Source organism: Schistocerca nitens, chromosome 5, assembly GCF_023898315.1.
Source record: "Schistocerca nitens isolate TAMUIC-IGC-003100 chromosome 5, iqSchNite1.1, whole genome shotgun sequence".
NCBI lineage: Eukaryota > Metazoa > Arthropoda > Insecta > Orthoptera > Acrididae > Schistocerca > Schistocerca nitens.
This window is the reverse complement of record NC_064618.1, coordinates 503,439,495-503,466,477: the sequence shown is the minus strand read 5'-3', so window position 1 is coordinate 503,466,477 and position 26,983 is coordinate 503,439,495. Positions and strand designations below refer to the sequence as shown.

Below are 26,983 nucleotides of genomic sequence, written 5' to 3'. Positions count from 1 at the left end.
GCAGGAGGAACAAGACTTTTGGTCAGGTGATTACAGGGTTATAAATACAAAATCAAATAGGGGTAATGCAGGAGTAGGTTTAATAATGAATAAAAAAATAGGAGTGCGGGTTAGCTACTACAAACAGCATAGTGAACGCATTATTGTGGCCAAGATAGACACAAAGCCCATGCCTACTACAGTAGTACAAGTTTATATGCCAACTAGCTCTGCAGATGATGAAGAAATAGATGAAATGTATGACGAGATAAAAGAAACTATTCAGGTAGTGAAGGGAGACGAAAATTTAATAGTCATGGGTGACTGGAATTCGTCAGTAGGAAAAGGGAGAGAAGGAAACGTAGTAGGTGAATATGGATTGGGGGGAAGGAATGAAAGAGGAAGCCGCCTTGTAGAATTTTGCACAGAGCATAACTTAATCATAGCTAACACTTGGTTCAAGAATCATGAAAGGAGGCTGTATACATGGAAGAAGCCAGGAGATACTGACAGGTTTCAGATAGATTATATAATGGTAAGACAGAGATTTAGGAACCAGGTTTTAAATTGTAAGACATTTCCTGGGGCAGATGTGGATTCTGACCACAATCTATTGGTTATGAACTGCAGATTGAAACTGAAGAAACTGCAAAAAGGTGTGAATTTAAGGAGATGGGACCTGGATAAACTGAAAGAACCAGAGGTTGTAGAGAGTTTCAGGGAGAGCATAAGCGAACAATTGACAGGAATGGGGGAAAGAAATACAGTAGAAGAAGAATGGGTAGCTCTGAGGGATGAAGTAGTGAAGGCAGCAGACGATCAAGTAGGTAAAAAGACGAGGGCTAATAGAAATCCTTGGGTAACAGAAGAAATATTGAATTTAATTGATGAAAGGAGAAAATATAAAAATGCAGTAAATGAAGCAGGCAAAAAGGAATACAAACGTCTCAAAAATGAGATCGACAGGAAGTGCAAAATGGCTAAGCAGGGATGGCTAGAGGACAAATGTAAGGATGTAGAGGCTTGTCTCACTAGGGGTAAGATAGATACTGCCTACAGGAAAATTAAAGAGACCTTTGGAGAGAAGAGAACCACTTGTATGAATATCAAGAGCTCAGATGGAAACCCAGTTCTAAGCAAAGAAGGGAAGGTAGAAAGGTGGAAGGAGTATATAGAGGGTTTATACAAGGGAGATGTACTTGAGGACAATATTATGGAAATGGAAGAGGATGTAGATGAAGACGAAATGGGAGATAAGATACTGCGTGAAGAGTTTGACAGAGCACTGAAAGACCTGAGTCGAAACAAGGCCCCGGGAGTAGACAACATTCCACTAGAACTACTGATGGCCTCGGGAGAGCCAGTCATGACAAAACTCTACCATCTGGTGAGCACGATGTATGAGACAGGCGAAATACCCTCAGACTTCAAGAAGAATATAATAATTCCAATCCCAAAGAAAGCAGGTGTTGACAGATGTGAAAATTACCGAACTATCAGTTTAATAAGTCACAGCTGCAAAATACTAACGCGAATTCTTTACAGACGAATGGAAAAACTGGTAGAAGCTGACCTCGGGGAAGATCAGTTTGGATTCCGTAGGAATGTTGGAACACGTGAGGCAATACTGACCTTACGACTTATCTTGGAAGAAAGATTAAGAAAAGGCAAACCTACGTTTCTAGCATTTGTAGACTTAGAGAAAGCTTTTGACAATGTTGACTGGAATACTCTCTTTCAAATTCTGAAGGTGGCAGGGGTAAAATACAGGGAGCGAAAGGCTATTTACAATTTGTACAGAAACCAGATGGCAGTTATAAGAGTAGAGGGGCATGAAAGGGAAGCAGTGGTTGGGAAAGGAGTGAGACAGGGTTGTAGCCTCTCCCCGATGTTATTCAATCTGTATATTGAGCAAGCAGTAAAGGAAACAAAAGAAAAATTCGGAGTAGGTATTAAAATTCATGGAGAAGAAGTAAAAACTTTGAGGTTCGCCGATGACATTGTAATTCTGTCAGAGGCAGCAAAGGACTTGGAAGAGCAGTTGAACGGAATGGACAGTGTCTTGGAAGGAGGATATAAGATGAACATCAACAAAAGCAAAACGAGGATAATGGAATGTAGTCAAATTAAGTCGGGTGATGCTGAGGGAATTAGATTAGGAAATGAGACACTTAAAGTAGTAAAGGAGTTTTGCTATTTAGGGAGTAAAATAACCGATGATGGTCGAAGTAGAGGGGATATAAAATGTAGACTGGCAATGGCAAGGAAAGCGTTTCTCAAGAAGAGAAATTTGTTAACATCGAGTATAGATTTAGGTGTCAGGAAGTCGTTTCTGAAAGTATTTGTATGGAGTGTAGCCATGTATGGAAGTGAGACATGGACGATAACTAGTTTGGACAAGAAGAGAATAGAAGCTTTCGAAATGTGGTGCTACAGAAGAATGCTGAAGATAAGGTGGGTAGATCACGTAACTAATGAGGAGGTATTGAATAGGATTGGAGAGAAGAGAAGTTTGTGGCACAACTTGACTAGAAGAAGGGATCGGTTGGTAGGACATGTTTTGAGGCATCAAGGGATCACAAATTTAGTATTGGAGGGCAGCGTGGAGGGTAAAAATCGTAGAGGGAGACCAAGAGATCAATACACTAAGCAGATTCAGAAGGATGTAGGTTGCAGTAGGTACTGGGAGATGAAGAAGCTTGCACAGGATAGAGTAGCATGGAGAGCTGCATCAAACCAGTCTCAGGACTGAAGACCACAACAACAACAACATTCTTTCAATCTCATCAGTCGCAAAGATAGTTGGCATACAAACCTGTACTACTGAAATGAGTGCTGACTTTGGATTACCTGCATTCTATTTTCTTATTCAATATTAGATGCATCCTGCACTACCCCTATTTGATTTTGTGTTTGTAATTGTGTACTGATTTCAGCACTAACTCCCACTGTATGTAAATTCAACCTATTAATTTCATTTTTAAATTCTCTAACCAAGCTACCAAATTATGGGATCCAACATTCCACACTCCAAACTGTAGAATGGCAGGCAGTTGCATTTTTCCTGATGACTACATCCTCCAGAGTAGTTCCTGCCTGGAGATACGAATGTGACTACTTTATCTCTGGAATATTTCACCCACGAGGATGCTGACATCATTAAGCTGTACAGTAGAGCTGCATGTCTTGTAGTTTTCTCTTGCTTTCATCACAGCAAGTCCTGTTGGCTAATATTACAATGCCAGATCTGGCAATCATTTAAACTGTTGCACCCCCGCAACTTCTAAAAATGCTACTGCTGCTACCCCTCTTCAGGAACCACTAGTTCGCCTGGCCTCTCCACAGCTACCTATCCATTGTTGCTGCACCTACTGTAAGGCTATCTTTATCGCTGAGGCTCACCAGCCACCCCACATCAGCAATATATGGGGTCTTATGGCATCATACTCTGACGAAACTAGTCACTAAGAAAAAAAATTCTTTATTGCACATGACAATTTGGAGCATGGGATAGTAAGTGTTCACTTCAGTATCTCTCGCAGAAAATTCTTTTAATGCTGGGTATACTGGCAACAGTCTCACAGTGCATTTACTCCCTCATGAGCAAAAGCAGCATTCATTAATATAGCACCAGAAAAAGAAATTACTTTACACTATGGATCATTCAACTGTAGTGTGGCACAAAAAGGAGTGAGTTATTCAGTGAGATAAAGTTAACTTTGAACACATTAACTGAAATAATATCTTCTTGGGGCTCCTACTGTTCCACATCAGAGCAAGTGAGTGCAATGATATATGGATCAGTCAAATAACTACATTAACTGCTCCACAACAATCAGTGATACTATCTTTATGCTCAAGTCTAGTAAACAGTATCATATTACAGAGCCAACAGTCAATGGACTCTCTGACAACGACATTCATCATAATATTAAGTACTGTATAAAACAAATTAACAAGGCACGTGCCTGAAGAGGATTGGTAATGGAGCAAAATCTAAGTGTTTTAAGAAACTCCTCAAGAATATGGACTGAAGCTATGTCTCAGTGTTCATGACATGAATGTAAAATACAACACTTTTTTCAATGATATACTCTGCGCCCCCCCCCCCCCCCCACACACACACACAAATTAAAAAATATTTCCCCAAAAATTAACTCAGATTAGACTTGAATCTACAAAAAGGAAATTGAATCTTTAATGTCAGGCACAGCTCTGCTGTTGTTACTGTGGCTGATAACCCCTTGAGCCTCAATAGTATTGGGGAGGGGGGGGGGGGTTACTACACCAATGATGAATGTAAGACATGGTGCGGAAATAATAAATAGGGTGAGAATTTTAACTGGAAAAGGCACATTTTGGAACTCTTCAAAAGCTAAGTTCAGCCACATTTGCACTTAGAATCATTGCAGATCTCTGGGAGAGAGAAATCAGTAACTTGACATATTTTCATTCAATAATGTCAAATGGAATAATGTTCTGGGCTATCTGATCTTTAAGAAAGAAAGTCTTCCTTGCACAGAAACATGCTGTAAGACTAACATGTGGTGCTCACCCACAATTATCTTGTAGACATCTGTTTAAGGAGTTAGGCAGTCTGACTACTGCTTCACAGTACATTTATTCCCTTATGAAGTTTGCTGTGAATAATCCACTACAGCACAAAAGGAAGAATTATGTACATAATTACAATACCAGAAGGAAGAATAACATTTATTACTCCACATTAAGGTTTTCTTTGGCACAAAAAGTTATGCACAATGTTGCAATAAAAATTTTTGATCACTTACCCAGTGACAAAAAATTTCTGACACACAGCATAGTAAAATTCGAAAACAGGGGAATTTTCTCCTTGGCAACTCCTTCTGTTATACAAAAGAATTCCTATTACTGAAATGTGTAAAAGGCAGTTGATAGAACTTGCTAATTCACAACATATGCATATCTTTTTTCTTTTTGAAAAATAAAACCTTAGAGATGTTCAGAATATGCACAAATTAATTTGCAATCTGAATGTAAATTGACTCATTCCATATCATTATGATCTATTGCGCAAAATGATCATGGAACATGAACCTAACTAAAGAACATTATTTTCAATGTTACATTGTGTGGACAAATTTACAACATTTTTTTGTGGTTTCAAATCAATACGAAAAGTATTGCTTGTATGAACACAAATTAGGCAAATACTACCCATTACAGACAATAAAATCGAGATAATCTTTCAATAACTGCCATGCACCATAAAATGTAAGGTGCAGCTGCCCTACCCCCCCCCCCCTTTTCCAAGTTGCTACATACACCAGTTCTTTAAATGAAGGAAGTTGTTCAGAAAAAATACGATGGTATTCTTGACCAAAGCCGCTACTGTTCGGTCAAGTAGCTCCTCAATTGGCATCACAAGGCTGAGTGCACCCCGAAAAATGGCAACAGCGCATGGCGACCTGGATGGTCATCCATCCAAGTGCCAACCAAGCCCGACAGCACTTAACTTCGGTGATCTCACGGGAACCGGTGTAACCACTGTGGCAAGGCCATTGCCATATATTTATAATTTACTAATTTTAATTATTCCATCATCTTTTCTTTCCTCTGGGGCCTTACCTGTTACAACACCAGCTGATGCCATCTGTTCTGACATTACAACAAGTCCATGGATGTTGCCTGTACTTCCAGCATGGGGTTTCTTGTATGAGAGCTGATGTGTTCCTCCACCTTGAAGTTGTTTTTCAACTTCTGTTTGATCAAGGGAAAAAAACGTATCAGTAATGCATGTATTTTGTCTGGGAAATAAGGAATTAGGGTCATTAGGAAAGAACGAATATTTCAAGATAATTGTATGTGTGTATGGCTTTCTGCTAGTTAGAGATAATGTTTCTGCTATGCAACAATTACTAAAATTCTCAACATTAAGGTAATGCAAACTAGTCACAACAAAAATCTATAACATTATAAATATAATTAATATGACCCATACACATTTTGTGTGTGTGAGTGTGTGTGTGTGTGTATGTGTGTAATATTTTTTTTTTCTTTTTCTTCTTCTTCTTTTTTTTTTTTTTTTTTTTTTTTTTTTGGGGGGGGGGGGGGGGTTTGGATAGTGGTGTCTTTGGACAGTCGTGCCCAATTTGTATGACAAATTCTTACAGGTGACATCTATAGCTTACACATGATGTGCAATACTAAATTTGTTATACAAGACTTTGAAACCTGTTTGTGGGCATTTTGTTAACTCCTGCTGTGGGTAAAGAACGTAAATAGAGAATTACCCAAAAGATTGATCATTGTCTTTTCAGTTAAAAGGGCAATATTTCAGAAATAGTGAAATCTGTGAACTGCGTCAATGACCCCATTGTCAACAACAGTCATGCAAACTACAGAGTTCCACATCCATCAATGTCCAATGTGTTCATTGTTCTACAATGGTACATAAAGGCTAACACAATAATTGTTGAAGAGGGATTTCATTGCAGAAAGATGTTGTATTGTGAATGTGTTGGACAACACTTGCAAGACAGTGTTACATTTTCATTTCCATGATAACATTTAGAGATGAAGTTCGTACTTTTTTTCCATGAGCTATTTCACAAAACGATATTTTCCAAGGTATAACATAGAAACTGAATATTACTGGGTACAAGCAACAGTTTTCAAATACAATAAAGATTTTTTTAAATATACACTCCTGGAAATTGAAATAAGAACACCGTGAATTCATTGTCCCAGGAAGGGGAAACTTTATTGACACATTCCTGGGGTCAGATACATCACATGATCACACTGACAGAACCACAGGCACATAGACACAGGCAACAGAGCATGCACAATGTCGGCACTAGTACAGTGTATATCCACCTTTTGCAGCAATGCAGGCTGCTATTCTCCCATGGAGACGATCGTACAGATGCTGGATGTAGTCCTGTGGAACGGCTTGCCATGACATTTCCACCTGACGCCTCAGTTGGACCAGCGATTGTGCTGGACGTGCAGACCGCGTGAGACGACGCTTCATCCAGTCCCAAACATGCTCAATGGGGGACAGATCCGGAGATCTTGCTGGCCAGGGTAGTTGACTTACACCTTCTAGGGCACGTTGGGTGGCACGGGATACATGCGGACGTGCATTGTCCTGTTGGAACAGCAAGTTCCCTTGCCGGTCTAGGAATGGTAGAACGATGGGTTCGATGACGGTTTGGATGTACCGTGCACTATTCAGTGTCCCCTCGACGATCACCAGTGGTGTACAGCCAGTGTAGGAGATCGCTCCCCACACCATGATGCCGGGTGTTGGCCCTGTGTGCCTCGGTCGTATGCAGTCCTGATTGTGGTGCTCACCTGCACGGCGCCAAACATGCATACGACCATCATTGCCACCAAGGCAGAAGCGACTCTCATCGCTGAAGACGACACGTCTCCATTCGTCCCTCCATTCACGCCTGTCACGACACCACTGGAGGCGGGCTGCACGATGTTGGGGCGTGAGCGGAAGACGGCCTAACGGTGTGCGGGACCGTAGCCCAGCTTCATGGAGACGGTTGCGAATGGTCCTCGCCGATACCCCAGGAGCAACAGTGTCCCTAATTTGCTGGGAAGTGGCGGTGCGGTCCCCTACGGCACTGCGTAGGATCCTACGGTCTTGGCGTGCATCCGTGCGTCGCTGCGGTCCGGTCCCAGGTCGACGGGCACGTGCACCTTCCGCCGACCACTGGCGACAACATCAATGTACTGTGGAGACCTCACGCCCCACGTGTTGAGCAATTCGGCGGTATGTCCACCCGGCCTCCCGCATGCCCACTATACGTCCTCGCTCATAGTCCGTCAACTGCACATACGGTTCACGTCCACGCTGTCGTGGCATGCTACCAGTGTTAAAGACTGCGATGGAGCTCCGTATGCCACGGCAAACTGGCTGACACTGACGGCGGCGGTGCACAAATGCTGCGCAGCTAGCGCCATTCGACGGCCAACACCGCAGTTCCTGGTGTGTCCGCTGTGCCGTGCGTGTGATCATTGCTTGTACAGCCCTCTCGCAGCGTCCGGAGCAAGTATGGTGGTTCTGACACACCGGTGTCAATGTGTTCTTTTTTCCATTCCCAGGAGTGTATGATTGTTAAATGTGGCTCAATATAAGAAGTCATTGTTGAACATTATCATTATGTTTCAATATTTAAATGTGCGCACAGACTACACCTCCAGTCACATTGTGTATAATTGTTGACATTTAGAGTAACCAATATTTTTAGTATTTACGGCAGCTTCAGAAGTTTGAAATGACTCAGTTACTTTAAATTAGTCATATTCCATGGAATCCCTGGGGTAAGGTCTCTGATATATGAAAGAAGTCAGCAATACACATTTTATTTAAACATGTTACAATCAAATGGCCAAAGATTATTAAATATTCTTGTACTGCAGTGCTGATATTAATTATATAGTTAACATAATCAATGTGGATGCATGTGCTACTGTTTAAGGTTGTGTCAAGAAAAATAATAAATTTTTAAAAATGTAGTGTAACTGAATAGATAACATACTGCTGCCACTTGGTGAGTAATTTTATATCTACCCAGTTACATTCTGTTGAATGTTGTGTGGTAGACAACTATTAAAATGACCTTTAGCAAGATTACCTTCAGTAATGCTAGACTCTTGAAACATGTTTTCCAGTGCATGATGAATTTCTTGGAAGGACGGCCGGTCACTGGCATTCCACTGCCAACACTGGCGCATCAGCTCATAAATCTTTGGTGGACAGCCTGGAGGACATTCCATCCTACAACATTAAAGAAAAACATATTTACATATATTCAAACACAACAGCACAAATCTGTTGGTTTCGAGTGCCAAAAATGGGAGGATAAGAGGGAAAACAAATTTGCTAAAACTATCAGATGCTTTTTTGGCTTGATGAAATACATACTGGCAGTTTATCATCATTTCTATGTGCTTCTCCACTGTTCAACAACTCTTCCACTCAATTAGTGGTCATTTATACTCTTTACACATACTAACTAAGCAAATTCGAAAATTTAACAAATTTCAACCACTATGCCACAAAAAAGAAAACACGCTAGTGAGTTTTATTTTCCACCTTAACTTACAATTTATTATGATTCTCTTAATGCACTGTATCATTTCACACACATTTAGTGTTACTATCCACCCATTTGTACACTGTTGATGAAGCTTTTGAAACTCTTTAACATCTAGGATATAATCCAGTCTAGAACTGCAGATTTCAATTCCTTGTAACATATGGAAGTAAGTAAAATGGAATGAATGCTCAAGGTCCTATGCAAAGTTCCAAAATTCCTTATCATTGATAAAGACAGTTCCAGATTTAAGATTTTCATAATGGTAGTTCTTAATAACAAATCTAAGTTAAGGAAATGTTTGAAAATAAACTCCTGGTCTTATTAATATCAAACCAGTGATTAAAGGCCCTCACTGTGTTTGTCTGATATTTTCAGTTTGGTAAATTTTAATGACACCACAACACACTCTTCAGTTTAAACTTAACACTGACATAATAAATCAAAGTTTATGCACCAGTTGTGAAATAATATGCTTCTCCATTCAGTTGGTATCAGTCCTAAAATGTACATCTGCATAGATGTCTTTGTGACTCTTTTGTGGGCATTTGTCAACACCTTTGGTGACAGATGGTTTCTAATAACTCAGGCCCTCATTCGCAGTTTGGTGTGACATTTTAACAATTTTGCTGTGTGGAAACACTATTAACACATTGCCTGGTTCTGAAGGAATAATTTTTCAATGCTTTTTCATTCGCATGCTCGAAAAAGCTACACAAGTAAATGAGTTTCTTTTCTTGAACATTAACAAAACTTTTTCTTAATTGCATCTATTCCCATCATCCATTACTGAAGGCCGATAAACATGGTGGGGGATTGTTTACTTTCATAGTCTCTTTTAACTCAATGACACACAAGAGAAACCAATAATGGTATGAGAAACTAGGGCTATTTGGCTATGAAACTGTTGACATTACCGTGTAAACACAGGCTGAGCACTGCATCCATATTTCTGAGCTTAACAACCCTTAACAGCTGACCCTAGACTTCATACTCACTATTATATCCAACCAGCAAAATATGCACCCCTAACAGAATTTAGACAAGAACACACTGTCACTTAAGTAACATGTTTGCAGTACAGCCTTCGCCTATAGCCAAAGCTTTACACCATTACCCAGTGACAGCAGACTGAGTTTCCTAAACATTTTCATAGAGTTAGCTGCTGGAGTTATTTTGAATGCGCTGCATAACAGAGTATACACTATGTGATCAAAAGTTTGTGGTGCCCTCCATCGATAATGCTGGAATTCAATATGGTGTTAGCTCACACTTAGCCTTAATGACAGCTTTCACTCTCACAGGCATACGTTCAACCAGGTACTGGAAGGTTTCTTTGGAAATAGCAGTCCATTCTTCATGCAGTGCTGCACTGAGGAGAGGTATTGATGTTGGTCAGTGAGGCCTTGCACGAAGTCTAAGTTCCAAAACATCCCAAAGGTGTTCTATAGGATTCAGGTCAGAACTCCATGCAGGCCAGTCCATTATAGGGATGTTATTGTCGTGTAACCACTCGGCCACAGGCCGTGCATTATGAACAGACGCTCGATCGTGTTGAAAGATGCAATCGCTATCCCCGAATTGCTTTTCAACAGTGGGAAGCAAGAAGGTGCTTAAAACATCAATGTTGGCCTGTGCCGTGATAGTGCCATGCAAAACAACAAAATCCAAGCAGGCACACGGGGGGAGGGGTTTATTAATGATTGGGAGCTCCAATGTTGGGTGGCTGATTGAGCCCCTTAGGGAAATAGCGGAAAGGTCGGGGAAGAAGGCCAGTGTTCACTCTGTTCTGCTTGCCAGGGGGTCTCATCCGAAATGTGGAGGAGGCCCTGCCGGCGGCGATAGAGATCACTGGGTGCACCCGACTGCAAATTGTTGCTTATGTCGGCACCAATGACTCCTGCCGTCTGGGTTCAGAGGTCATCCTCCATTCATACGGGTGGTTGGTGGAGTTGGTGAAGGCAGAGAGCCTCACTCGCAGCGTGGAATCTGAGCTAACTATTTGTAGTGTCGATACCAGAACCGATCGTGGTCCTCAGGTTTGGAGCCGAGTACAAGGCTTAAACCAGAGGCTCAGATGATTCTGCAGAGATATGGAGTGCAAATTTCTCGACCTCCGCTAACAGGTGGAGAAATGTAGGGTGCCCCTGAATATATCAGGCGTGCACTACATGCAGGAAGCGGCTACAAGGGTAGAGGAGTACGTGTGAAGTGCACATGTGGGTTTTTTAGGTTAGAGAATTCCCTCCCTAGGTCCGACAAGTCGCCTCCTGAGACGCGACAAGGTAGCAGTAGGCAAAACGCAACAGGGAATGAGAATATTAATGTGGTAATAGTAAACTGCAGGAGCGTCTATAGAAAGGTCCCAGAACTGCTCTCATTAATAAACGGTCACAATGCCCACATAGTACTAGGGACGGAAAGTTGGCTGAAACCAGATGTAAACAGTAATGAAATTCTAAACTCAGATTGGAATGTATACTGCAGAGACAGGCTGGCCAGTGAAGGGGGAGGCGTGTTTATAGTGATAAAAAGTGCAATAATATCTAAGGAAATTGACGGAGATCTGAAATGTGAAATAATTTGGGTGAAGGTCACAGTTAAAGCAGGCTCAAACATGGTAATTGGATGTCTCCATAGGCCCCCCTTGCTCAGCAGCTGTTGTGGCAGAGCACCTGTAGGAAATTTTGGAAAATATTTCGAGTATATTTCCCGACCATGTTACAGTTCTGGGTGGAGATTTTAATTTACCAGATATAGACTGGGAGACTCAAACATTTATAACCGGTGGCAGGGACAAAGAATCCAGTGAAATTTTTTTAAGTGCATTATCTGAAAATTACATACTAGACCTTCTGGTGACAAACAGACCCGAACTATTTGAAACAGTTAACGTAGAACAGGGAATTAGCGATCATAAAGCGGTTACTGCATCGGTGATTTCAGCCATAAATAGAAATATTAAAAAAGGTAGGAAGATTTTTCTGTTTAGCAAAAGTGATAAAAAGCAGATTTCAGAGTACTTGATGACTCAACACAAAAGTTTTATTTCAAGTACAGATAGTGTTGAGGATCAGTGGACAAAGTTCAAAAACATCGTACAATATGCATTAGATGTGCCAAGCAAGATCGTAAGAGATGGAAAAGAGCCACCTTGGTACAACAACCGAGCAAAGCGAAATGTAGTGTGAGAGTTCAAAAGTAAAGTTCTATGTACTGACTTGGCAGAAAACCCTAAGAAATTTTGGTCTTATGTCAAAGTGGTAGGTGGATCAAGACAAAATATCCATACACTCTGTGACCAAAATGGTACTGAAACAGAGGATGACAGACTAAAGGATGAAATACTAAATGTCTTTTTCCAAAGCTGTTTCACAGAGGAAATCTGCACTGTAGTTCCTTCTCTAGATTGTCACACAGATGACAAAATGGCAGATTTTGAAATAGTTGAAACAGATAGAAAAACAATTAAAATCACTCAAAAGAGGAAAGGCCGCTGGACCTGATGGGATACCAGTGCAATTTCACACAGATTACGCAAAGGAACTTGCCCCCCTTCTTGCAGTGGTGTACCGTAGGTCTCTACAAGAGCGTAGTGTTCCAAAAGATTGGAAAAGGGCACAGGTCATCCCCGTTTCCATGAAGAGATGTCAGGATGTCGAACAGATGTGCAAAACTATAGACCTATATCTCTAATGTCGATCAGTTGTAGAATTTTGGAACACGCATTATGTTCATGTATAATGACTTTTCTGGAGACTAGAAATCTACTCTGTAGGAATCAGCATGGGTTTCAAAAAAGACGATCGTGTGAAACCCAGCTCGCGCTATTCGTCCACGAGACTCAGAGGGCCATAGACACGGGTTCCCAAGTAGATGCCGTGTTTCTTGACTTTCGCAAGGCGTTTGATACAGTTCCCCACAGTACTTTAATGAACAAAATAAGAGCATATGGACTATCAGACCAATTGTGGAGAGAAGTCTTCCGAAGTAAGAGTGATTTCAGGTGTGCCGCAGAGGAGTGCCATAGGACTGTTGCTATTCACAATATACATAAATGACCTTGTGGATAACATCAGAAGTTCACTGAGGCTTCTTGCAGATGATGCTGTAGTATATCGAGAGGTTGTAACAACGGAAACTTTTACTGAAATGCAGGAGGATCTGCAACGAATTGACGCACGGTGCAGGGAATGGCAATTGAATCTCAATGTAGACAAGTGTAATGTGCTGCGAATACATGGAAAGAAAGATCCCTTATCATTCACCTACAATATAGCAGGTCAGCAACTAGAAGCAGTTAATTCCATAAATTATCTAGGAGTAGGCATTAGGAGTGATTTAAAATGGAATGATCATATAAAGTTGATCGTCGGTAAAGCAGATGCCAGACTGAGATTCATTGGAAGAGTCCTAAGGAAATGCAATCCGAAAACAAAGGAAGTATGTTACAGTACACTTGTTTGCCCACTGCTTGAATATTGCTCACCGGTGTGGGATCCATACCAGATAGGGTTGATAGAGGAGATAGAGAACATCCAACTTAGAGCAGCGCGCTTCATTACAGGAAAGAGATGATAGATAAACTCCAGTGGAAGACTCTGCAAGAGACACGCTCAGTAGCTCGGTACGGGCTTCTATTGAAGTTTCGAGAACATACCTTCACTGAAGAGTCAAGCAGTATATTGCTCCCCCCTACGTATATCTCGCGAAGACACCATGAGGATAAAATCAGAGAGATTAGAGCCCACACAGAGGCATATTGACAATCATTCTTTCCACGAACAATACGAGACTGGAACAGAAGGGAGAACTGATAGAGGTACTCCAGGTACCCTCCGCCACACACCATCAGGTGGCTTGCTGAGTATGGATGTAGACGTAGGTGTAGGGTGCTAGCCCCCTATATGAAAAACGCGACCACACCATAACACCATCACCTCCCAATTTTACTGTTGGCATTACACTCGCTAGCAGATGCCGTTCACCATGCATTCGCCACACCCACACACTGCCATCGGATCGCCACATTGTGTACCGTGATTAGTCACTCCAAACAACGTTTTTCCACTGTTCAGTTGCCCAATGTTTATGCTCCTTACACCAGGCAGGGCATCGTTTGGCATTTACCGGCGTGATGTGTCGCTTATGAGCAGCCACTCAACCATGTAATCCTAGTTTTCTCACCTCCCGCCTAACTGTCACAGTACTTGCAGTGGATGCTGATGCAGTTTGGAAACCTTGTGTGATGGTCTGGATATATGTCTGCCTATTACACATTACGACCCTCTTCAACTGCTGGCAGTCTCTTGTCAGTCAACAGATGAGGTCAGCCAGTACATTTTTGTGCTGTACGTGTCCCTTCATGTTTCCACTTCACTATCACATCAGACCTAGGAAGGATTAGGAGTGGGGAAATCTCGCGTACAAACGTATGACACAAGTGACACCTAATCACATGACCACGTTCGAAGTCCTTGAGTTCTGCAGAGCACCCCACTCTGCTCTTTCACAAAGCCTAATGACTACTGAGGTCGCGATGATATGGATTACCTGGCATAGGTGGCAGCACAATGCACCTAATATGAAAAACTTATGTTTTTGGGGGTGTCCAGATACTTTGATCACATAGCGTACATTTTTTAATTGCAAGTACAAAAATTATAGAACTGTCTTGGAATACTTATGGCCTGTATCCAAATGATACGAATAAGTAATGGAAGGAGTAAAGTTAACTAATCACACTATAGTTGAGACATTAAACAAATGAGAGGTACTTGGACCTGTTTGAAAAAAAATTTGGTAAATTTTCAGACATCAGACAAGGTTCTTTATATCTAATAGGACCAAGGACAGAGAGAGAGAGAGAGAGAGAGAGAGAGAGAGAGAGAGAGAGAGAGAATCTTGTTTTGTGTGTGTATTGACCACTCAATGCTTGAACTATGTAGCAAATTGTTAACTTTAATCCTTCCATTATTTACATTCCATCCAGGACATTTCACAGTTATATCAAAATGTTATTAACGCCTCTTTGTATGTCAGGCTTTCTATAACATGTCTTCTCCAACTATTTTCAAGAGTGAAAGGAAAACAATTTAGGTGTATGTGTGCACATAGCATAAAGCTGACCATGGGAAATGTAGTCCTGCCTCAAGTGAACAACCTGAGTGTTTCAGTGTTTGATCATGTAATTAATTTACTGTCACCATGAAGTGCACTTTGAGGGAAAACTGCAACTGTTTGAAATAGTGGTCTGTGCCCCAAGCAATGGGAGACCTGATGCATTTGTTCTATAGAGTAACACACAGAATTTCTTGATGCATTTATTTATTTCAACAAGCACTTCTTGTCACCAACAGTAAAATTCAATAAAAATCTTCTTTGCTAACACCTGACACCACTCGTCAAGTTACAGCTACTTCTAACATCTTGTGCTTATATTTAAGAGCTTCAATGACTCTTTTTACACCATAGGAACTTCATCCCCTAGAATAGTTTTAATTTTTCTCAACAGTTGATCAAGAATGCTCTGTGTTTTGAAGAATCTATGAGATCTGTGAACTGCTTGTTCAATGTAAAGATCTAATGCACCCTTCTAACAAAAATCTTGTTCAAACTGCTGGCCATACATGCCAAAACAACTTCATAATTAGTAAGACACTCGGGAATGAAAACAGTACTGAAATTCATCAAGCCAATTTAACAAGTAAATAGTCACTGAAACAACAAACTTTGTTTATTTTGCTTTAAGTTATCTCTACAGTCAGACCTAACAGAGACAGCCACTTCTAGAGTGGAAAAAGTTAACGGGAACAGATACATATGTATAACTGACAAAGCTCAAACTGACCATTTTCAACAATTACTACAATCTTGCATTGACATTATACAAGGAAAAAATTATACTTAATACAACTAACTGCTCTGTGAATTGTTCTGACATAATTTTTTGTAAACAAGTAATGAATAAAAAATAGACTGGAACGAGCATCCGAGTAAAATTTATTTAATCAATAAATCAATGTCCTTGGGCCCTGAGAGTGGTGCACAACTATTACAGGCCAAACAATGACGTTAGTAAAGCCAACCACTTACTGTATAAAGGAAGATTTGAGCATAAAGCAAGAACAGAAACATGGTAGATCAGTTTGCAAACTTCAGTTTTTCTTTACACAAACGCCCTGCCCACATGCATGTGACAAAAATGAAAATTCCCAACCAGAGCTACCAGCTTTCAGCTATCATTCCTGAACCCATTTATTAACCAATGCCTCTGATACGCAATGGTTGTTTTTATCATCACTCATTCCACTAATTGCATTCCGTCCACAATTTTCCAGTATGACATGACTTGAGAAACATGTCTAAAATAAAACATTAAAGGTTTTGCCTTCCAGTTTAATTACAAGATGATACAATGGGGACCTACTGAAATATCAGTGGTTGTTGAAGATGCCACATGGCTGTATTCCTATTACTTTAACATTCTATATGCTGAGAGAAATTCATGTTTCACATACAAGATACAGTTTTGCTTTTCATATTTTTGTGATAGTTAATACTAATGCCTCTTTTTAAAGAGATACTCACTTCTTTCAACAAATAAACCAGTCACATTTATGATTAATTATATACTGTGAAACTGATTTAATTCACAATGAAAAGAAGAACAAGAACCAAAATTTTACATTAATCCTAATGGTAATTTTAAAATTAATACTTCCACAAGAAGTAATGATTTGCAAGAAATTTATACCTGTATCCTTTTTCTAGCATGTGATACACATCAGTAAGGTCCACCCCTGGATATGGTGACATACCGTAAGTTGCTATTTCCCATAAGAGGATTCCAAATGCCCACACATCAGACTGAAACAGAATTATATTTCTTGTCACAACATAAAATTTTGGGAACTGAACAGGAAGAAAACAAGCACTTAACTGGAAAATAGCATTCCTATTTACCCAAGAATGTCTGTACGACGATTCTTTCCAAACTGCCACCTGAAGTATCCTATGACAGTGCTTAGACAGTTAATTTCCAGCTCAATTCGGCAAATAATTAGCAAATGTTTTTACTCCTTCTCACACATCATTCTAGCCTTGCCTTTACTTTATTGAGTTACAGTATCTTATAACTTCTGTAATAAATCTTCCACAAGTGTAAATTTTCTATAACTGAATGTGTTTCGTGCAAACATGGGCAACAGTAAATGAAAATGGCATGTATATGCATATTCATGGGAGTGGAGGGGGAATTATGAAGGCAGGGTAGAGGCATGACAGCGAGAGGAGGAGAGGGAGGGTACAGGGGGAGAGGGTTCAAAATACTTCAAAACAAGTGTTCTCCCCCTCCACAGTAATGAGAAGGGTCATGAAAATTTTTCATTTATTTTTGACAAAATTCACAATTATTTTTTTAGGCATACAAATGACAGTTTGTGACAGATTTTGCCTGAAGACAAAGACTTACTGCTTTCAAACTGACTGTTACAAACAAGTGGTGACTCTAGAGCTTTTTGACTAGACGTTTGCTGTTGCAAATGCTTCAACTATTTTTTTCTGAAGTGGTCTTTTTTTATTTTCTTCTTTGCCTACTTATGCTTTCAATTAACAATTGTTTCTGTTGAGGTGCAGCAGCAGTTTCGTGTCTTTGAACAGGGTGCAGATCTTGGCATTATTTTTCTTCTCCCAACCAATTCGGTAAATAAAAATCTGCAGAATATTGATTTCCGTATTTCGTGGGAATTCAAAGACATGTGACCCACACTTGACAATGGTACTAACAGAACTGTCAAGCTACTTAGCATAGAAGTAGAACCAAAAATAACACAATTCGCATGTTATGCAAGATTTTCAGTGTGTTCAAAATACATTGTTTTCCGGTCGCTATGGAGCGGAATACCAAAAGTTCAAATAATCATTGCAGTTCCACTGCTTGATAACCTAGTGAAGCTAAGGTAGCATATTTTCTATATGATCTGGATCATGTTCTGAGATGATTTTACTATGCACCTACATTCATATGATTTATATGGTTCCCATAACACTGACCTCCAGTTTTCTCATTAGCAAATTTCTTGATAAATCTGTGCTAAATTAATCAGTTCAACAGCTGAGTCTCATATCTTGAAGCTCTTGCTGTCGATCAAATAGGCTGGTTCACACACAGGTTTCATATTCTAGTCAAAATATATAGTCAAAATATTTCAAAACTGATAACTCATCTCAAAAACTACAAACAAGTGTATGCCTCTCATTATATAATTTATCCTAACCTAAAACGCTTGAACACATTTCTCTGCTGCAAGTAGGTTTTTTCCTTAAAAAAAAAAAAAAAATCATGGTGCAAAATGAAACCTATGTTGCTCACTAACCTTCTCCAACCTTCCAAATATGCTCTCCAAGTTGTTTGTTGACAGCTGGTTTACACCATCATCCCCAACACAAAACGTGTTCTGTGCTTCATCACACTGTGGCCCCATGGAGACTCTGCATAATGTTATACACTTTACGTAACACTTACTGTGCAATCACTATTCATTTTTCTATGATAAACAGTCAGCAACCAGTATGGATGAACACCCATGTGTATAGTCTGAAGTGGTAACGTACAACATACTTTCATTTCCACCTACGTACATACTCCATGAGCTACCTTACAATGCATGGCATAGGGCCCCTTGCCCCAACAGTGGTCATTCCCTTTCCTGTACCACTTTTAAATGGAGCAAGGGAATAATCCTGTCTATAAGCCACTGTATGGGCCCTAATTTCTCTTTGTGCAAAATTCATGTTGATGGCAGCAGAACTACTTGCAGTCAGCTTGAAAAACCAGGCCTCTAAATTTTCTCAACTGTATTTTGCTAAGGAATGTTGTCTTCCCTCCAGGGATTCCCATTTGAGTTCTCGGAGTGTCTACATAATAATCAAAACTTCGTTGAACATACCGGTAACAAATATAGCAGCAGATCTCTGAACTGCTTCGATGTCTACCTTGAATCCAATCTGGTGAGGATAGCAACACTTGACCAGTACTCAAGAATGGGTCACACAAGTATTCTATAAATAGTCACCTTTAAAGATCAGCAACATTTCCTAGAATTCTTCCAATAAACGAAAGTCCACCATTTGGCCTCCCTATAACCAATGTAATGTCCTCATTCCATTTCGTATCACTTTGCAATGTTGTGTCTAGTTATTTAATCGACATGACTGTGTCATGCAGCACACCACTAATACTGTACTCTAACATTACAATTTATTTTTCCTATTCATCTGCATTAGCTTACAATTTTTCCACATTTGGAGCAAGCTGCCACTGAACAGAAATTTAGTTTAAGACATCCTATATCCTCTGACAGTCACTCAACAATGACCTTTGCTGTACACTACACAACATCAGCAAACTGTCACACATTGCTGCCGCCCACTCTCTCTGATCATTTGTACAGACCAATTCTGGCACACTTGCCTGGGGCAATTCTGATGACATCCTGATCTGCAATGAACACTTGCCATCCAGGACTACACGCTGAGTTCTATTATTCGAAAGGCCGCTGAACCCATATTCAAGAACCTATTGTGTATGGTCGGACCTCCCTTAACAGTCTGCAGTGGTGCACAGTATCAAATGATTTATGGAGATCTAGGGACATGGAATCCAATCTACCTGCTGCCCTTCGTCCATGGTTCACAGAGTACAGTTTGAGAAAAAAGCAAGATGAGTTTTGCACAAGAAATGCTTTCTAAATCCGTGCTGATATGTGGACAGAAGGTTTTCTGACTCAAGGAAAATTATTATATTCGAAATTAAAATATGCTCAAGAATTCTGCAGTAAACCAATACTACAGGTATTGGTCTGTAATTTTGCAGGTCTGTCTTTTGAATGTTCTTATATAATTGTGCCACCTGCAATCTTTCCCAGTTGCTTGGGACTTTGCACTGGGCTAGAGATTTATGACAAATAAAAGCTAAGTAAGGGTCCAATGCCAAAGAGTACTGTAAAACTGTATTGGTATTCCATCTGGACCTGGCAACTTATTTGTTTTCAACTCATTCAGTTGCTTCTCAATACCAAGGATGTCCATTTCCTCAGTAGGGGATTCTGTGCGATGGTCAGTTAATGATACATCTATACGATCTTCCTGCAAGAATTACTTTTCAAATACAGAACTTAGAACTTCAGTTTTCCTTTTGCTGTCTTCTATTGCAACACCATGTTGGTCAACGAGTATCTGAATAGAAGCCGCCCACACACTTACCAATTTTTACATAGGACCAGAATTATTGTCGATTCTCAGCAAGATCTTTTGCCAGTGTAATAATGGTGTAATTGTATGCTTCATGGTTCGTCATTTTTATAGCCACACGAATCTGTACTAACTTTTGCATGTGAATATTTCAGTGTTCTTTTTTGAACTGAGGGTACAAAAATCTATGTTTCCCCGCCATTTTTCAAAATTATGTTTTTAAACCACTTTCGATGATTTCGTTTCTTAATCAACTTACTCGGCACATAATTCTCCAGAGCAAACTTTACAGTCAGTTTCAACTTTGGCCACAATTCCTCTACATCAATTATAATGGAACTAAATGACGTCTACTTGTAGTCTAAGTACGATACTAGAAGCTGCTTACATGCTCTTTCCAGCATAAAAATTCTCCTAGCCTTTGTGATGGATTTATTAACTTTAGTAACCAACATAAGCACTAACCTTGTTTCTACAATATATTGTCAATAAGGTTAGGCCTGCTTGTAGCTACAGGATCTAAAATATTTCCAGTGCCTTTAGGCTGTCAAACTAGCTGACAGGTTTCAGAAAATGTATCCAAAACTGCTTCATTGGACTGACTGTCCACACCACCTGCAATAAATCCATCAATGTCTCAGGCTATACTACACAGGTTCAAGTCACCTCCAAGTAACACTAGACGACCGGGGAACTCCCGCACTCCTGAGCACAGACTTTGTTTGAATGATTCTACAATGGTTACAGTGGAGTCAGATGGCCAGTAAAAATATCCAATGATTGACATGAATTCACCAAGGGCAGTTATATTCATGTCCAGGTAACATCAAAGTCAGACTCAATTTTGGATCTTGCTCGACATAGTATTTCAATCGACTGCAAGAACTCTTTCAACAGCACATCCTCTGTGACATAACAGCCTACTCCAACACTTAACTGATTTGTTTGATTTGTGTTGATTTCACCACTAATGGAGTAAGAAAGCAGGGCGAGGGGGTGGGAGGAGGGAGGGGGGGGGGTTTCAGTTGTAATTTAATTATGATTTCACATATATTGTCCTTTTAGATGTGTCATTTATTTCCACGTTAAAAGTATACTGCACCCAATTTTGTAATCTTAAGTTTCCATTTCTAGGTGCCTGTTGAAGATGCTCTGAGTAAACAAGATCCCACAAGATAAAACCCTTTCAAGAAACCAGAAAATCAAGAAAGCCTCCACATATATTCAATGTGTAGCAGATCACCCCAGTCTTGCAAGTATACTCATCAAAATATGCAGAATTTCTGGTGCAGGTAGAATGAAGGTGGGTCCACTACTTCCAAATCCTGTTGGTGATCCTGGTACAAGCTGAATCCTTGGGACATTTTATGTTTTGTAATAATAATAATAATAATAATAATAATAATAATTATTATTATTATTATTATTATTATTATTATTACAAGGTGTACAACTTTGCTTCTGCCATTTTCTCCCCAACATTTGAGGCTTTAATGAAACAAATTGGTTACACAAGTATCATTCAAAGTATTTTTCTATCACTGGCCACTACTTTCTTCCATCTTTCGGGCAGTGTACGAATAATGTGTCGAAAAAATTGTTCATCTTTTGAAGCGATCCACGAATCGATCCAATCTGTGACTTCTTCACAGGTCATCCAGGCCATGCACCACTGATCCAAACAGATGATTGATAGAAGGAGCAATGTCTGAAGAATATGGTGGATGGGGGTAGGACTTCCCATTTTAACGTTTCCAAGTACTTGTTGACCTCTTTTGCAACGTGGAGTCGAGAATTGTTGTGCTGCAAAATCACTTAATTGCGCCTCTCGCTGTATTGCGGCCGTTTGTCTTTTAATGCTCTGCTCAAACGCATCAATTGTGTTCGATAACAAGCACCTGTGATTGTTTCACTTGGTTGTAACACCTCATATTACATGGTGCCAAGCTGGTCCCACCAAATGCAGAGCATGATCTTGGAGCCGTGAATATTCGGTTTGGTCATCGATGTGTAAGCATAGCCGGCATCTCCCCATGATTTTTTGCATTTAGGGTTATCGTAATGAACACATTTTTCAACCCCCATCATATGCCATGCAGAAATCCCTTCCGTTTTTGTCTCTTGGCTTCAGCTCACATGGGACCCAAGTTCCTTCTTTCAGAATCATGCCCATAGCCTTGCGACATTTTGAAATGGCTTGCTGTATCACTCCCACTAATCATGCCAATTCTTCTTGAGTTTGACCTGAGTCTTCACTCAGCAATGTCTCCAATTCTGCATCTTTGAAAACATTCTCTCTTCCACCACTATGCCAGTCTACGACATTAAAAATCACCATTCCTGAAGTGTTGAAACCACTCACAACACATTCTTTCACTACTAGTGTCCTTACCATACGTACCTGAGAGCAATTCAATGAGACTCAGCTGCTGTTTTCTTCACATTGAAACAAAACAGTAACACCTCCCGCAAATGACGAGAATTAGGCTCGTAAACTGACATTTTTAATCAAGAACAACTTCATGATGCAGACAAAAATCGACTAATGTTTGAATGAGGTTATGTTGACCGAGGTCCAAGCTAACTGCCTGATGCTGCGATCTGCTTCTTTCGACAGCTACTTACCATTGTCGCCACCTATCGGCAAATGGCGGAAGCAAAGTTGCACACACACACACACACACACACACACACACACACACACACACACACACTTGTTAACTCACCATAAAGAAGACACATTGAGTTGCATACAGGCACTACGAAAAGATTGTTACACATTTACCTATTGGCCAAAGCCTTTTCTGAGGGGGGGGGGGGGGGGGGGGGAAACACACACACACACACACACACACACAGAGAGAGAGAGAGAGAGACAGAGACAGAGAGAGAGAGAGAGAGAGAGAGAGAGAGAGAGAGGTGTGCTTGCTCGTGTGAAACAATTTGTGTATCTTTGCTTTTCTGAAGGAGGCTTTGGCCAAAAGCTATGTGCTTAATGGTCTTTTCACTGTACCATTCTGCAACTGAAGATGGAATCTTATGGGTCCAAAGTGCTCTCTCTTCCATTTCTTACTCTTTTGAAGTGCTATCCATTTTTTTTACATTTAATTAGTGATTTTCATCCAGTTCTGTCCTGCTGTTTTTCTTTTTCTGGAATGCTGTATTTTCCTGTTTATCCTTGAGAAGCCCTTTTACCACCAACTGCACCTTTTTTCCAGATCAACAGATCTCCTACTCTAAAAGCCAGTGCCTGCATTTTTTCATCATAATAGTCTTTATGCTCCTGTATCATGTGTATAAAGAACACACCAATAGAAATACAAATCTGATTACACAACAAAACCTAAAAAAATGAATAAACTGGAAACACCAAACATGTGCAAATATGGTGAAATACTTTTGTAATAATCAATGGTCACAAACACACTTGAGATACAAGAAACATTCAAAATTTGATTTTTAAATAATGATCAGAGTGCAACTAATGATGCGTGTAACTTCACCCGAGACCATGAATGTTACACATTTTCTTTTTCTTTTTAAACTACTATTCATTTCATTTTCATCTGAAACAAATATAGTATCCTTTCACATACCTTATTTAAGAAGGAATTAGTTTTTCTTTTATGTGGGCTTCTGCTAGTATAATTAACTTTGACTCTACACAAGTACAGGATTAACACAATCTCACACTCTGCCACTTTGAATTACAAATTTGTTGGTTCCACAATTTTTGAACTTTTTACTACAGACCTTTGTTGAAAACTTGTTGTATGCCAGACCTTCTGGTGCAGTCCACTTAATAGGAAATTTAGCCCCAGCATGAGCTGTATATGTGTCATCCCTCATTAGGCGTGCAAGTCCAAAATCGGCCACTTTGACCAAGTGATCCTCTCCAACAAGACAGTTCCGAGCAGCCAAATCCCTGTAACACATTTCCTTCAAGAAGTGAAACTTATAACACAAGATGGCAACTGTTTCATCAAAAGATTTCCCTGAGACTTACAGTTCATCCATGTTGAAATTTCAAATTTCACAGAACCAATTATTGTTGTGAGTGGAAGTTATATTTTACTATCTTTTATGAACATAAATGAAATATTTTGAGTTGCCATGTCACTTATTAGTGATTATTTCAAGACGCTACAATTTACAGTTTTATCAATTATTCTGTGAGTTATAACCCTCCCTGAAAAATGCTGTTACCTTCACCCATCACCATTCTGTGCAATAACATGAAGTATTTGAGAAATCCTTGCAGGAACACATTCTGAACCATTGTCAACGGAATGTAGTATTATTATACTTTGATAACAATAACCCATCATGTTTTATATTCGATGCTCTTCACACTCTGGTCATTGTTAACTTTAAGTATGACACTTTGCAAAGCCAACAAAATACTACTTTGCAATAAACTCTGCAAAAAAAAAAAAAAAAATGAATTTACAGCTATGTGACAAAATATCGCATTGACTCATCTCAAGATTATGCAATGGGAACTGGACCTGGAGCGTGTGAACTCACAGACAATAACGAACATTCCATAATTGGCAAGCATGCCGAAGTTAATTACAATTGAGTAACAAACATTACAACAGTTTCAGTACACCTCTTCACCCTTTCCTTGTGTCACCACACAACCAACTGTTTCTGGACAAAATCAGAGAATTAGTGGCAACAAAATCACTCAGTAGAATACTTTTAATCAACAAGCAGTTCAGCTCTTCCTTGACTCTCTCAGAATTCCCAGAGTATTTCAGAATCCCCTTTTCAGTAAGTTCAGTTTCCTTTCAGTAGAAGAGATATGCAGATGATGGACAAATGCTCATAGCTCTTAAGTTATGCAGTTCAGAGCTCATTTTACTACATATTTTTGTCTTGTTTTGGTTCATACTGTCTTGTTTTGGTCCATACTGCCACCTCTGAAAGTTGCTTACCCTAAAATCTCAGCAACAACAATACTAGCACTTGTACTGCACTATCAGAGGTATCAGAAAGATTTTTGCTTATAACTTTTGACTCAGTCATTTCCAGACCAGGGACCCTTACCTCAAATTGATACATTTACTCTTCTCTATCATCCATGAAACTTTGTATCATCATCAGAGAATCACCCAGTATAAAGCTGCTCAACATCCATTAACAGCTGTAATTGAATCTTTGTGAAAGAAAACAAAATGTGGTGGTCATACAAGTTACTTAAATGCTTCACATGTGTGATAGAAATATTTTGTAGCTTACAACAAATATGGAAAAATTCTGTGCTAAAGTAAATCATTTTACAGGGACAGACAACCACCAGTAGTATCCTACAACTATAATTTAATCACAGAATTTATGAGCACGTATTACATGCTTAATTAATTGCACAAGACTAATTTGGCACTAAATCTGTTCTCAAGATGTACATGTATATACAAAATATCCTTTCGCAAATTATTTTACACATTTAAAATACTCCACAGAATTTATGATGTACAATCTAAGCACCAGTTTTAGGGCATAAAGATAGATTTTAAATCTTTCAAAGACTTTCACCCATACAAATTCATTAAATAAAAGGAGTACAATATAAAGAAAATAATTACTCAAATGCAAAATATAATCACTGAAGAAACTTATTTATTTTGAGATCTTTGAAATTTGTAGAAAATCATCACACACAAACATTGGTGAATTAATTCCACAGCTGGTAATAAATGAAGGCTACACAAACACACACACGAAATTCAAGCTCCTGCAACAAACCGCCGCCTCATCAGGAAAGATGATGGGACTTACCAAACGAAAGTGCTGGCAGGTCGATAGACACACAAACATGCGCAAACATACACACGAAATTCAAGCTTTCGCAACAAACTGTTGCTTCATCAGGAAAGAGGGAAGGAGAGGGAAAGACGAAAGGATGTGGGTTTTAAGGGAGAGGGTAAGGAGTCATTCCAATCCCGGGAGCGGTAAGACTTACCTTGGGGGGGGAAAAGGACGGGTATACACTCGCACACACACACATATCCATCCGCACATACACAGACACAAGCAGACATTTGTAAAGGCAAAGAGTTTGGGCAGAGATGTCAGTCGGGGCGGAAGTAGAGGCAAAGATGTTGTTGAAAGACAGGTGAGGTATGAGCGGCGGCAAATTGAAATTAGCGGAGATGGAGGCCTGGCGGATAATGAAAAGAGAGGATATACTGAAGGGCAAGTTCCCATCTCCAGAGTTCTGACAGGTTGGTGTTAGTGGGAAGTATCCAGATAACCCGGACGGTGTAACACTGTGCCAAGATGCGCTGACCGTGCACCAAGGCATGTTTAGCCACAGGGTGATCCTCATTACCAACAAACACTGTCTGCCTGTGTCCATTCATGCGAATGGACAGTTTGTTGCTGGTCATTCCCACATAGAAAGCTTCACAGTGTAGGCAGGTCAGTTGGTAAATCACGTGGGTGCTTTCACACGTGGCTCTGCCTTTGATCGTGTACACCTTCCGGGTTACAGGACTGGAGTAGGTGGTGGTGGTGGTGGGAAGGTGCATGGGACAGGTTTTACACCGGGGGCGGTTACAAGGCTAGGAGCCAGAGGGTAGGGAAGGTGGTTTGGGGATTTCATAGGGATGAACTAAGAGGTTACGAAGGTTAGGTGGACGGCGGAAAGA

The 26,983-nt window shown here is 40.0% G+C and overlaps 1 protein-coding gene across 1 annotated transcript in view; it reads right to left on the bottom strand.

The window, feature by feature from the left end:
- LOC126260557 (tyrosine-protein kinase Abl) overlaps nt 1-26,983 on the bottom strand; it is a gene marked incomplete at its 5' end in the record, with an annotated part of 138,332 nt that overhangs the window by 71,753 nt on the left and 39,596 nt on the right. The window contains 4 exons of the mRNA XM_049957890.1: nt 5,587-5,718; nt 8,613-8,755; nt 16,831-16,943; nt 24,081-24,252. Of these exons, the coding sequence (XP_049813847.1) occupies nt 5,587-5,718; nt 8,613-8,755; nt 16,831-16,943; nt 24,081-24,252 (560 nt within the window). The remainder of the gene's footprint in view (nt 1-5,586; nt 5,719-8,612; nt 8,756-16,830; nt 16,944-24,080; nt 24,253-26,983) is intronic.